Source organism: Delphinapterus leucas, chromosome 9, assembly GCF_059928025.1.
Source record: "Delphinapterus leucas isolate spDelLeu-1000000601 "Yukka" chromosome 9, BTC_Dleu_Yukka2, whole genome shotgun sequence".
Taxonomy (NCBI): Eukaryota; Metazoa; Chordata; class Mammalia; order Artiodactyla; family Monodontidae; genus Delphinapterus; species Delphinapterus leucas.
In genome coordinates this window covers 729,899-743,269 of record NC_143137.1, presented here as the reverse complement: position 1 = coordinate 743,269, position 13,371 = coordinate 729,899, and the positions used below count along the sequence as shown (strand labels likewise).

The 13,371-nt window shown below is 58.6% G+C and overlaps 1 protein-coding gene across 1 annotated transcript in view; it reads right to left on the bottom strand.

Moving 5' to 3' along the window:
• The window catches only part of PTPRN2 (protein tyrosine phosphatase receptor type N2), a 701,491-nt gene that overhangs the window by 405,097 nt on the left and 283,023 nt on the right, over positions 1-13,371 (bottom strand). Inside the window, exons 10-11 of the mRNA XM_089917106.1 lie at positions 12,810-12,896; positions 6,175-6,254 (exon numbers count right to left, since the gene is read on the bottom strand). Of these exons, the coding sequence (XP_089773232.1) occupies positions 6,175-6,254; positions 12,810-12,896 (167 nt within the window). The remainder of the gene's footprint in view (positions 1-6,174; positions 6,255-12,809; positions 12,897-13,371) is intronic.

The window sequence follows — 13,371 nt, the reverse complement described above, 5'->3', positions numbered from 1 at the left end:
TGCCGGCGGCCTCAGCTTCTGTCTCTACGGCCGCTCGGGGCCTTGTCTGGCCACCATTTAAACCAGCTCCCGTCCCGACCCGTCCAGTGCCCATGCCCTGCCTGGTTTCTCTTCAGACCACTCCACGTTCCCTGAGGTGATGTGATGTACGGTACACTATCGTACGGTGTACTGTCTTACAGTATGTTACATCGTACTGCTACATACAACGCTACGCTATAACACACCATGCACCACGTCATGCTATATCGTGTACTATACAACGTCAGGTGATATCAAATAACTACGTAATGACAAAATTATATCATGTGACAGTACACGCGATGCGACACTGCCTTACCTGGCATCTTACTGGACGACGCTATAGAGCGCGTCATTACGCCGTGCCACGCCATATTACATCGCGCTGCATGTTTACGTCCTCCTCCTCCATCTCCCTCGCTGGGCCGCACCTTCACCAGAGCCCAGTCTCTGTTCCGTCACCCCAGCATCCCCACTGCCGGCACAGGGCCTGGCACTTGGCCGCCCTGCGTTGGTACCAACCAATGACTGGTAAGTGGGAAACTGGCCTCGACTAAAAGCAGCTCCATGAGACGCCTCGACCCCAGAGACAACAGAACGTAGAAGTCCTCGGCGTGGACACCTCGAAGCTAAGCCGGCCCCTTCCCACTCCCCGGTTCTGCACTCGTGTTTGGCCAGGGAGTAAGCAGGCCAGCCTGGGTCCACATTTCCACCCTCGCACACCCAGCCCCGGGCAATGCTCACAGCTTCCAGAACCTGCGTGGGTCTGGCCCCCCAGGACCCCCAAGCTCTGGGCTCCACTCCCGTCCCGACTCCTCTGCCTTTGCAGGATCGCATCATGTCGGCATTTGGTTCTGACACTGACAGCTGCCCACGAACGGCCCTCGGCTCTGGGCTGTATCCAACTCTGGGGCAGCCAGCAGATCCCAGGAGGAAAGGGAGGCCTGTGCGTGGAAAACGCCTGGTCTCAGCCTCCCGTCCACTCTGCTGCGGGCTGTAGCAGTGGGAGGGGGTGCCCAAAAGAAGCCAGAAAATGCCTTTCTGGGACCGAGGATGAGACAGGAGATTCGTCTGCAGACGGGTCTCCAAGTCTATCCGAACAGAAGCAGATTCTGTCTTCACATAAGTATGAAGAGGGAGCAGCCCCGACAGTTATCACAGGAACTTCTTGAGCTGCGTTCTCCAAAAACTGAACTATCCCCCGAGTGACAGCATGTTTTCACTGTTAATAGATTCATTGTTTCCAGTAGCAAGAGCGGCACCTTTCCACCCGCCGCGTGTTCTGCAGCTGGTCGCGAATCCATCCAGGATGAAGCCGTCACCACCCCTGCTTCCTCCCGAACAGGCGTGAGGACCGCGGCTCTGTCTTTAGACTCCTTTCTCATCCTCAGGAAAAGCACAAGCACCCGCTAAAGCAGGGGCTCCAGGCCACATTCCCTCTGCGGAGGGGGAACGTTCACTCGGCCATGGTGACCCCTGGCCCAGATGAGCCTCGTTCCTGGACGGCAGACATGGAGGGTGCATCCGACGGCCAGCAGGAGGACAGGCCTCTGTCGCCCACTTCACTTTGGAAACACACAGTCTATCCATTCAGCGAAATAAAGCAAGCTCGTCCCTTCCAGGTAACAACACAGGATATACGACAGACAGAGCTGGAAAATTATTCAGATTCTTTTCCGGAATCACCCTGTTGGAGTCCGAGACCCTTGCCGAGTCCCCAGACCCCCGGCCGGTTTCCTCTGCTGCCCATCTTCCCGCCTCAGTCCTCGGGCGCCGTGTCTGCCAACCCGCCTGCTGAAATGGGAGCAGCAGGTGAGCTGACCCTGCAGGGCCCCCTGCCCGTCGCTGGTGACCCCCGAGGTTCAGCCAGGCTTCACGGGCCCTCGACCTGGAACCTGCCCGAGGCTGTGAGGCGACCGCACCAGAACTGCCTGGCGAGCTGAGACCAGGCCGCTCCCCGCCGCTGCCACGGGCCGGTCAGCAGACCCCGCAGGCTCCCCGCGTCCCACCACGAGCCCACCGCCACTCTGGCCTGCGTTTCTCATCTGTGCCACAAGGCACGGATCAGGAAGAACCCCGACGTCGCTTTTACCTAAAAATCCTCCCATTCTCTCACGTCACGTCTTGGAGAAGATGAGAGTCCCTGTAGGCTTTGGCTTTTACCAGCTTTTAACAGGCGTCCCGCTCACCTGCAGAGAGCACGGTTTCTCAGCAGCTGGGCTGCACGAGCACTTCCAAAGCATCCTCCTCAGTCTCGTTGAAAAAGCACAGCCTTCTTTCTAGCTCCAGGGCTCACCAGCCCCTCCAACATTTATTCCGGGCTCTCAATCACAATGAAAGCACACTGCGTGCAAAACCGGTTCCGGGCACCTACACGCACAGCTGCCTGCCCACACTCACAGGTGCAGGCACTGCATCCCAGGCAAGAACGGAGGGTGTGACCACGGCAAGCAGGCCGGGCCGTCAGGGGAACCTGTGTGTGCAGCTGGCGCTGCCGCAAGGAGCCCCTCCTCCCCTGGGCCAGCAGCCTCCTTGTTCCGGGATTCTTGTGCAGGTGCGGGCACCTGGGCCACTGGCCAAGCCCCTTGGGTGTCAGGAAGGCAGCGCTGACCCCACAAGCCGCCATGAACTCGCTGAGCCCTTCTCATGGACCCAAAGGCTCTGCCATGAGTTGAGTCGGGTGACAGTCAAGCTGCCGGCCCCGCCCGGACCCGTGGCTGCCCCTTGCACGGCCCCCTTCTCTCCTCCAGCCCACCTGGCACCCACGCTGGTCCTCAGAGCCCCCCGACAAGCACCCAGGTGAGGCATCCCCTCCTCCGAAGGCCGGGCTCTGCAGATGTCCCTGTGGCCTGGGCCTCACGTGGTGCTCCCGTCAGGGAGAAGCCTGGTCGGCCGTCCAGACAGCTGCATTGCGTGGGCATCACAGCAGGGGTCACTCCGATCTCCCAGGAGCGACGGCATCACACTTTGCAGAAGGACATGCCTGCCCCCTTCACCTGGAGGCTGGGCAGAGCTCACGGTCCGGGGTGGCTCTTGGCGTCCAGCTGTCCTGGTTCCCAGCCCTGGGCCCGCACCCAACAGTGTTTAAAGGCATCGTTCTCCAAACGGGAGATGCTAGGATTTAAAATCACGTGTGTTACTTGAAATGAGCCCAGAGGGAGAATGGAAGCCGAGTGCTGAGGCCAGAGCTTGGATTAGACAGGACGCAGCTGGTAGCTGCTAAGATACAAGGGAGACAAGCCTCTGAGCCCGGCCCATCACCTGCCGGACAGTCATGAGTCAAACACCCCAGCAAAGAGGAGCTGAGGCTGAAAAGGCCCCCGGGAGGGTAGAAGACATGGCCGATCTCAGGGCAGGAGGGATGCGCAGCGCACGCAAGAGGCCACGGCCCCAAGGACCACGGGGCAGGCGTCTCCGCGGGGCGCAGGGAGCAGAGTGTGTGCTTCCTCTAAAGGTGATCAAGCACATCCTCCCTGAAGGGAGACGCACACACGGGTTACAAATACGCTACTTAAGGATAAGCTACCGAGAAAATGAAGAGTGAGAAAAGGATTTTTCTGTCCTGCTCAATTTGACTAGATGACGTGGCCACGAAGACTGAACATAACCACCAGTTTTCTCTGTGTGCTCTGAACGCAGGAAGTGTCTCCAGGGAACCACTGTTCACTCACACCTGACGTCCACGCCCAAGTTCACTAATTAATGCCCAGGAAAGAACCACCCGTATAAGGAAACCCACTGCATCCACCTTTCAGGACAAACACGGACCATGTCTGACGGGGACAGACGTGTCATCGGCTACATGACTCTTCATTAAGTTCTGTACCACCCTGTGCAGAATAGGCAAAGGAAATGCCCTTTGAACTCCATCACAGGGTCACGTCTCCCTTTGTTGGTAACAAGAGGGGCGTACAGCGCAGTGCCAGGAAGCCCCACGGCGAGAACCAAAGGCAAACGGTCCTGGGATCTGCAGGGGCACCGACACGCGGGCGGAAGGCTGGGCGGTCTGTACGCGGCCCATCCTGCCGGCCCCGCCCACATTGCCACAACAACACTAGTAAGATTCCACATCATGTTCTAAAACTGGAGCCACAAAACGTCCTTCTAAGTTCAAACTCTTCCTGATAACACGGGGTCACGTCCACCCCTAGGTGGACCCCGCATTGGAGGAGGCTGCTTCTCCCGGTGGCAGCAAACACGCCCTCAAGGTGGCCGGGGTCGAGGTGCCACTACAGTTTGGTATTCTGCCGCCAAACGCTCAGATCCTATGGTCACAGACTCTTCTCCGTAATCCTTTCCCTGTATAGCATCAGGTGCATCCATAACATCATGAAATTATTTAAAATACCAAAGAAACGAAGTTTTAAAATTATGCACGTGTGTCATCCATTTTGCACAAGCAAGAAACACCCTGGCTGGCACAGCTATGCTGGTTCACGAAAATGTAATTCAGAAATTTGAGTATTTAGAGGGTTGGTGATACGACACTCAAACTGCATGTACAATTTCCCCCTCGGTACCTGACGTGAACACATTTAAAATGACCAAGGAACCAGACTTCGAATAATCAACCTCATTTCCCACAGAAAGCAATAAAATAAATGAAATGCCATTGTCATGAATATATTGTCACGACTCTAAAAGATAAAAAGGCTTCATTCCATTTTATTCCATTCGGAGCACCCTTAAGTTCCAGCAAATCCAATTTTGAAAGTATTACTTCCCAGCACTGGAATGAATTGCCAATTATGGAACAATTGTTAATGCATTTCTGGGTAAAAAGTGATAACTGATTTGGTCTTAAATATATTCAATAATCTCTTATGCTGAGGAACGAGGACCATAAAATGGGTGCTGAGCAGGGAAAGAGCGCCCGTGGTCACGCAGGGTGAAGCCACTGACGCGGAATTCCGCTCCTTTTCATCCAGCGGAGTGTTTGGAATGGAATCTGCTGACTTCCTTTCTCCGGGACCCACTAGGCCGCTCTGCTCAGCTGGACCCCGAGCTCACCCCGTTACAGTGAAATGAAGCCTGGGAGGCATGTGGGCTGGGGGCGTGCGCGTCAGCTCTCCACAGGCTTTCTGGGAAGTAGCACAACTCCGCAAGGAATTCTTCTTTAACCAAAAATTCTGTTCCCCAAATCATTCCTTTCAGCAAATCAGAGTTCCTAAGGGCATCAAAATATCCTACAAGGAAAAGCCAACAGCAACCAAAATAGAGAAGAGCTACAGTTTGTTCCACCAAATAGGGTGTTACAGCTATTTTTATGCCCTGTTGACCGTCACTGGATAAAGAAACTTTAATAGAGGCCATAAGGTGACACCTCAATGGACGAGAACTAAATGCCCAGATCTCTAAGTCAGCCCAAATACCGTGCTGCGCTGTACACTGGGGTGAAAATGTAGGTTTCATTAAAAATAGTTCATGTATTTAGCCACATACAGGATTGGCTGAAACAAAGAGTCATTTTCTGCTGCGTCTGGGTCAGTGCATTCAGCCACTGCGCTTACAAACGACCATAAAGCACGAGAGTCCTTCCCACTGAGTTACCGGGAAACGTGAGGCTCAGGTTCTGTCAGGTTTCCTATATTTTTCTTACTGGGCGGAAAGACTGTACATTTTACACAAGTTTTCAGTAGCTGAAAACAAACGTGGGCTGCAGGGGAAAGCAGCCTTCGTACACACCCCACGTTCTGCGCTTTGCGTTTTTCATTCAGTGACAAACACCAACCACACGCTGGGACCCCCCCAGAAGATCTCGAAATGCGTGAGCGCGTGACAGGCTGGGCTCCAAGAGGGACGCCGAGGTCAGGCACTGGCCTACTCAGACCTTCGTCCCGTGCTCTCGTGGGCCGGGCGGGCACGGTGACGCCCGTGCGAGCTGCTGGGCTGGGACGGGACGGAAAACCTCAAAGCACCAGGGCATTGTTTTGTCCACACGGGCTCTTCGCAGAGGCCGGAGCCCCGCCCCTACACCGCCTTCTATCCGAGCGAGCAGTGCGGTCACCACCCCCCACCCCCGGGAGGCCAGCCACTCCCCTCCGGGCCCCACCCGATGAGTATCGGGGCTCTGGGGAGACGGCTGTCCTCGGAGCAGCTGGCCCCCTTCCCCTGCCCGGGCGGGTGCGTGCGCTTGCGCGGAAGCAGCCTCACCTGCCGCCTTCGCAGCGTCCGCCGCTGTCACGTTCTGGAGGTTGGCGCGCACCCTGAAGGTCACCGTTGGTCCCGAGACCCTGGAAGAGACCGTTTAACAGACGTGAGAACCGCTCAGCACACGGGCCTCCTCCCTGAACGCCACACGCACCCCAGGCGCTGCTCCTCCACACGCAACCTCCGCGGGGGTGGCTTTGCGGGGTCACTGTGACGCTGTTCCCAGATTCCAGGAATTCTATCCACAGGCTTCGCTTTTCTAACACACACCCGGCAGGGCTCTTACAAAAAGTTCAAACCAGCCCCAATACCCAACAATAACAAGCAGACGTTCTTGCAAGGGAAAAAGAAAAATCGTTCTGGAAACTGTTTTCAGTATTCTGTTCCCAAGGGAGCCGCAGGGACCAAAAGCAGAAAGGAAAGAGACGGGTATTTTTAAAATTCTCCTGAAAGGAGCTGTTTTAAAAACTTACTGAAATCTTTAGAACTACTCAGTAAAAAAATAACTGGCAGGGGGGCTTCCCTGGTGGCGCAGTGGTTGAGAGTCCACCTGCCGATGCAGGGGACACGGGTTCGAGTCCTGGTCCGGGAAGATATCACATGCCGCGGAGCAGCTGGGCCCGTGAGCCACAACTACTGAGCCTGCGCGTCTGGAGCCTATGCTCCACACAACAAGAGAGGCCGTGATAGTGAGAGGCCCGCGCACCACGATGAAGAGTGGCCCCTGCTTGCTGCAACTGGAGAAAGCCCGCATGCAGCAACGAAGACCCAGCACAGCAAAAATAAATAACTTAATTAATAAATAAATAATAATTAAAAATGAATATCTGGTAAAAAAAATTTTCAAAGCTTTTTAAATACTGTGTTGCACATGACTTTGAAAAGTACATCCCCCTTTTAACAACTGATTCGTCTGAAGGGGGGCAGGGAGGCCGCCTTCATCAGGACTGTCCCAGCTCCGCATCACCTGGACCGTCATCTCCTCCCGGACACAACTCCCAGGAGTTGGTGTCGAGGGGCCCGGAACGGCGTGGGCCGCTCAGAGGTGGCCCTTCCCGTCACACGCGTGGTTTCCAGGGGCTCCTGGCCATCATGATGCCCCTGGCAAGGCAGCTGCTCTTCTTGGTGATCGGTGAGGTTCCCCACGACAGGCTTAGTGTTCAGTTCGACTGCCCTCCCCTGGTCCAGGGGCTGGGCCTTCCTCGCTGATGCCATGGAGTCTTATCAGTATGCACAGATTCAACCACCGAATAACACCGCTGAGAACAAAACCACGTGCCTGCCATCTGCTGAGCCTCCATGTGCATGGGAACTTCGCGTGTACCGTGTTTAATCTCTCCAGCAAAGCAGGCGCGGTTGCCTCCATTTACGGCGAGGACCCTGAGGACCCAAGGGCTGTCCTCCCTTAAAGGGAGCCCAGCTGAGTCACAGGTGACACCACCCTGCACCTCCCCAGACGCTGCCAGGCCGCCTGTCACCTGCATGTTCTAACCTGGCCCTGCCCCCTGCCGGGCCTCCCACCCACTCCACGCCAATTCCAGCGTCTATGACAGGATCATTTCAAAGGCACTCCTAATAAGGGTGATGTAAGGAAAAGTGCACGAGAGTGAGACTCAAGTGAAAGGGACCGCGCTTGAGAAGAGTTACGTGGAAAGGACAGCGACACTCTCAGAAACGGCAGAAACACCGCTAGCAGGAACCAAATCACCGAGTCAGGCGTGTGCCACGTGCCACCTCCTCTGCATCCACTCTGTCCCCTCCCCTCCTTCCCGAGCGCATCATCCAGAGGCCGGCCCACTGCTCCAGGTCGTGGGAGCTCAGACCACGCCTCCACGAGCCTCAGGGCTTCTTGGCATTCAGGGGCTACCTCCACTCGTGACCACTGGTCTCGCTCGGGTCCTGTCCCTCAGGCGGCCTCTGGCCCAGCTCCCTGGCCAGCCGGGTCCTCTGCAGAGGGAACTGCAGAGCCCCCAGGGGTAGCATGGCCGTCGTTCCAGCACCTCTGTTGTCGGACATTCCACCCAGGAGCCTGGGCCTCGCCGCAAGCGCAGCGAGCGCTCCTGAAGCAGCTCCTGCCGTGGCGCCCACAGCTCTGGTGGTTCATCCAGCCACGGGGCCTCCCGGTCACCTCCCTGTACAAGAAACGTCACCACGTCCTGCAGCAGTGCCACCTTCCCTCTCCACCCCTGCTGTTGCGGCCGAGCCGAGTCTTCCCGGGCCCCGCCCCCCCTACGTGTGGCACCCGGAAGACTTGTCCGACCCTCCGCCCACGTCGCATGCAGCATCCTCTGTGGACTCCCCAGGCCCCAGGGTCCGAGGGGATGCAGCAAACCTCTCCCCGGCCCCTGCTGGATGCTCCCAGGGTGGACAAGGGGGCCTCCCTGGCCCCTGGAGACTTCCTGCCGTGGTGTCTTCCCCCCTTGCCGTGGGAATCGGGTTCCTCCCCCTCTCTGCTCCAACCCCAGTTCCACAAACAGTCTGAAAACCGTTGCTCTGGGGCCTCTAGCAAGTGCAGCGACTGCCTGATGTCTGTGCTTGAATTAAACGCTAATTACTGTGCAGATCACTCGTGTGACGACGCTTCCCACCGGCGCCTGACACACGTGTGGATGGTGGGGCTATGTCTGGGACTGAGTCACGACATCTAGTGCAACTGCTTCCTAACACGAGCGTCCACACCCACCATCAAAGTACTAACAGCAGATCCATGCGGCGCGGCTCTGGGTTTAAGCGTGGCTTCTGGGACGTGTCTAATCTAAACTACGTCTGCAGAGTTCCAGGAACGTGGGACCCCCCCAAATCTAATCTTCCCTCCAGTGCCGACGGTTTTCTCTAAAGATCTCACGGGTGTCCGTGGATTCCCAAAGACGGAGCACACAGGGGTTGTTCACCTGCCCCAACACTTGTGGGACCAGCGGGAGAGGCCGATGGCACCAGGGCCCTCCTTCCTTCCGGGACGCCACACACATGCCTCTGGGATGCACACATGTGACCCCGGGATGCACAGCTGTGACCCTGGGACCGCCTAGCGTGGAAAGCACGCCCTGTATGGAGGGTCCGTGTTGCCGTCACCGACTCCCTACCTGACACCTGGTCTGTGACGGCCCAGCCCCTGTGCAGCCGAGCCCTGGCCCTGGCACCAGTGAGGGAAGGGTCACCCCGCTGCACGGGGCATATCCAACCCCTTATGGCCGAACACGACGTGAGCTCAGGCGCTCGCTCCCCAGCACCTGCTCTGATGCGCGGGGATGTGAAAGCCTCTGCATAGAGTCTCCACTGCACAGCCGCGTCCTGTGTCGCCATCTGTTACCCTGCTGAGCCTTAACCTCCGAGGCCTCGGTTTGCCCAGCTGTAAAACAGGGGCAGTTCTGCCAAGTCGCCAGGGAAACAAGACAGGAGACAAACAAGTACAATCTCTGCTCCAGGAAACTGAAGCACGTCTTCCAGAATCCTCCAAACCTGCGGGGGTCCTCACATGGGGAGGGAGGTGTGGAGGGTCAGCGGTGGGCACGGGACAGGGGGCCGCATCCTAGCCGGGCTCCTGCAGGGTCCAGCTGACCTGGCCTGTGCACAGGACCTCGTGAACACGTCAGGCCGTGAGTTCCCGCTGCGTCTTCAGGAACTGCCCTTCGTCAGTGCAGTCGACCACACGGAAGGGAAATCACACCGCTCCCTGCCTCACGAGGACTCACGAAGGGGGACCCGGGATGAGGCTGGCGCCTGCGTTCCCTGAGCTGGTTGAAGCTCCCACTGGCTGGGAGCCTGCGAGGCCCTGCAGCACCGCCCACCTGACTAAGAGCCGCATCAATCAGCACTGCGTCCTCGGACAGCCATGATTAGATTATAAAATCACAACCGCGGTCGTTGTGCGTCTGCCTGCATAATTACCCCAGTGTGCTGATGCCGTTTTAATGGCCTCTAACGATGTAATAAGAAATAATGAAATTTGCCTGACAGCTACATAACCATTAACAAAACATATGAAGCATAACTAGTACTTCCATAAACATGCAGACAATCCTGGAAGTGACGCCTTGTGGGGCAGATTCCTCTCCTCTCCTGCCACGATGACCAGCCCTGAGAGCGTGCTGGCCACGCGGTCGCCCCCCCAGGCCCCCCCCCAGGTCAGTCCCTGCGGCTGGTGCGTGTCCTCATGTGCTGGGTCCTGGGGGTGACACACAGGACGTGCATGTGTGGTATGGGACACCACACACACCCCCGCAGACCACGTACAGCATTAAATACTCAGAGGTGCGAGACGAGCGTTAACTGGGCAGGACGGGGGTTCCCAAGAGGCCTGGGCACCCAGAAGCAAACTCGAGGGCAGACGGGGGGGCTCCAGGGCCGGGCGAGGCTGCGGGGAAAGGGCCGCTCGGGGGTTTAGTCACACGAGGGCCCTGGACCAGACTCCCAAAGGCTGAAAGAGCGGGGTGCAGCATGGCCCTGGGGGAGTCGGAAGCCCCTGTCCCCTGAGCAGGAAAGAGACTGGCAGGTGATGTCTACAAAAGAGCTGGTCTGGGAACCGGCCCAGCTTCCGAGCCTGGAAAGCCCCCAGAACACCCCTGTGTCCCCAGAGTCTCCAGACCTGGAGGGACTGAGCCGCAGACCCAGGTGAGGGGCCAGAGAGGAGTGCCGGGCAGGCTAGGCAGCGTCTCCCAAAGGCCCCCAGGCCCGAGCGCCCCCCACTGGAGCCCCCCAGGACTGACGCCACTTCCCACAACTCCCTTTCCTCTCCAACCCTCCCTCAAACGCTCCCGTGGCAGCAGTGGGGGGGCGCGCAGCCCCGGCCTCTATCCCATCTGGAAGGTTTCTAAGAAACGAGGGGCGGCAGGGGGGCAGCACAGGGCACGTCTCCAGGAAACAGCCCGGGGCTGGGACCTCTGCCTTCCGTCTGCTGCCTGGTCACCACGGAGGGTTTTGCTAACGGAATATGATGAAGGTTCCATGAGCACAGCCCCGCGGGGGCCTAAGGAGGCCCACCCTAGAGCTCATTCGGGTGATTACTTCTGAGGCGCGAGGACGGTCTCCCAGCGCTGCAGGCCGCCACCTGCTCCTGGAAGCTCCGGTCTCAGGACCCCTCTGCCTGGTACTTGAGGCCCTTAGAGTTCTCGCACGAGGTTCTTGCCTTTGATGAAGGAGGCACCCACTCCCTCCCTCCCTCCCTCCCTCAGCCCTGGGCCACATTCAATGTCCCCTCTACAGAGGGAGGGGTGCAGTGTCACTGGGGGGCCGTCTGGGGTGCCAGACCCGCCTGTGCCATCACTCATTCCGTCATGCGTGTGTTCCGTCACGCGTGTGTAACACACACCCACGCCGTGTGGTCAGCGTGCCAGGTGTGCCTATGCAGACATGCAGCAGGGACCCCTGGACCTGAGATGGGTCCTCACTGGCCAAGCCCGTGGGGACCCCGTGGTGTGTGCAGCCCAGGGGAGTTGCCCACGGGAGCCAGGAACGGGGCAGGAAGCTCCAGAGACCCCCTCCTCCTCTTTGAAGGGAACAGTCAGAACCTCCAGGTCAGGCCGTCTGTCCTGCTTACTGGGCCACGCGGAGACCGTGACGGGGCCAAAGGGCCTGTGGAAGTGGCCACGGGCAGCAGGAACGGCTCCCTGCTGGACTGCGTGAGGCCCTCCCACTCCAGGGCCTGAGTCTGATGACCAAACCCTCCTGGAGGTCCTGCACACCGGAGCGGTGCCGGACGCACAGCCAATCAATGCGATTTGACAGAGGACAGCTGTAACGGACCCTTGATGTTACAGGTGGGAATACAAGTGGCTTCGGGGGCCTGCGTGCGGCTTAACGGAACAGACATGGACCCTCTGCCAGCGGGTGACTCATCTCGCACCCGCCCCTCCCGCCGCCCCTCCTGCTCCGAGGCCACGGCCCATCACCGGAGACCTCAGCAGCCTCACGGCACTTGGGCTCCACCTGGGTCCCCTGTAGTTCGTTCTCCGGGCGGCTGGAAAGGCACCTTCCTGGAGAACATCCGCGGTGGCTCCAGCACTGGGACCAAGGTCACCTGGGCTCTGGGCCGGGCTCCCATGGCCGCATGACCCTCCCATGTGGACGTCCCCCCTCCGTGGGTGGGGTCTCCTGCCCCAGGTTCCTCCCTCTTGGCCTCATCCCTCTGTTCACGGGGACGGGACGGAAGGCGCCTGACCTTCTCTGGCTCTGTCTACATGTCCACCTCTGCAGGGAGCTCAGCTCACCAGAGCAGGAACCCCACCTGCTCTCCACTCCACCCGGGCACTCAGCGCTTGGTAAACATCTGTGTAGCGATAACCGTCCCCGTGGACCACCACGTGCGCATAGCTGTCAGAAGAGCCTCATTAGCTGAGGGCCCAGCCCCGAGGCCCTGGCTCGCCTGCGGGGGCCAGGCCATCCCGACCGTCTAGAGCCTCCTGGGTGGTTCCTGGCGCAGCGGGGAGACCTGAAGCCTGGGGCGGGGTTCTTTCAGGGAACTATGGTCCTTCTGATGATGCTTGGGTTTCAGCTGCTCTTACAGAAACAACCTGAGCCCCGCTGGGCCTTTCCTTCCTCTTCTTCCCTCACAGTTTCTCTGTGACACAATTAACGAAGCCCACAAGCGCACAGTGGACCCACCAGATGGAGAAGACGCCCAGGGCCCCGCCCACACTCACGCGATGTCCGAGAAGATGCCCGCCGGCATGTCCAGGAGACGCGCCACGTCCTCCAGCACCTCCGTCCCCTTCTCTGGGCTCAGCGGGCTGCGGGGAGAGCACAGAGTTACGTGGCGGGCTTGTCACACCTGAGGAGCAGGGACCCCTGCAGCCCACCCTCCCGCCCTGCCCTGCTCGGAGAACTGCCCCGGCTGTACCCGTCACATCAGGGCCGGGCTGCAGCCACCCGGGAGCAGAGGCCTCCCCAACCGTGATGAACCACCTGCATTTTCCAGCAAGAAGACCAACACCACAATGCGAACGGGGTTGTTAGGGGAGCGTGATGGGCCCAGGAGCCAGCAACTGGCTCATCTCAGCCGGGGAGCAGGGGAGAGCGGGGTGGAGGTGGGAGGGGGGGCGGAGGCCGGGAAGCCAAGTTCAGGAGGGGCGTCAAACGTGCGGAGGGAATGCATGTCTTTAAGTGGATTCGGATTCATTTCTAAAATGAGTTATGCGCCAGTGAGGATACTGAAAAGTCACACTTTTAAGGATGGCAGGACAGCGCAGCAGCAGCAGCGACTCC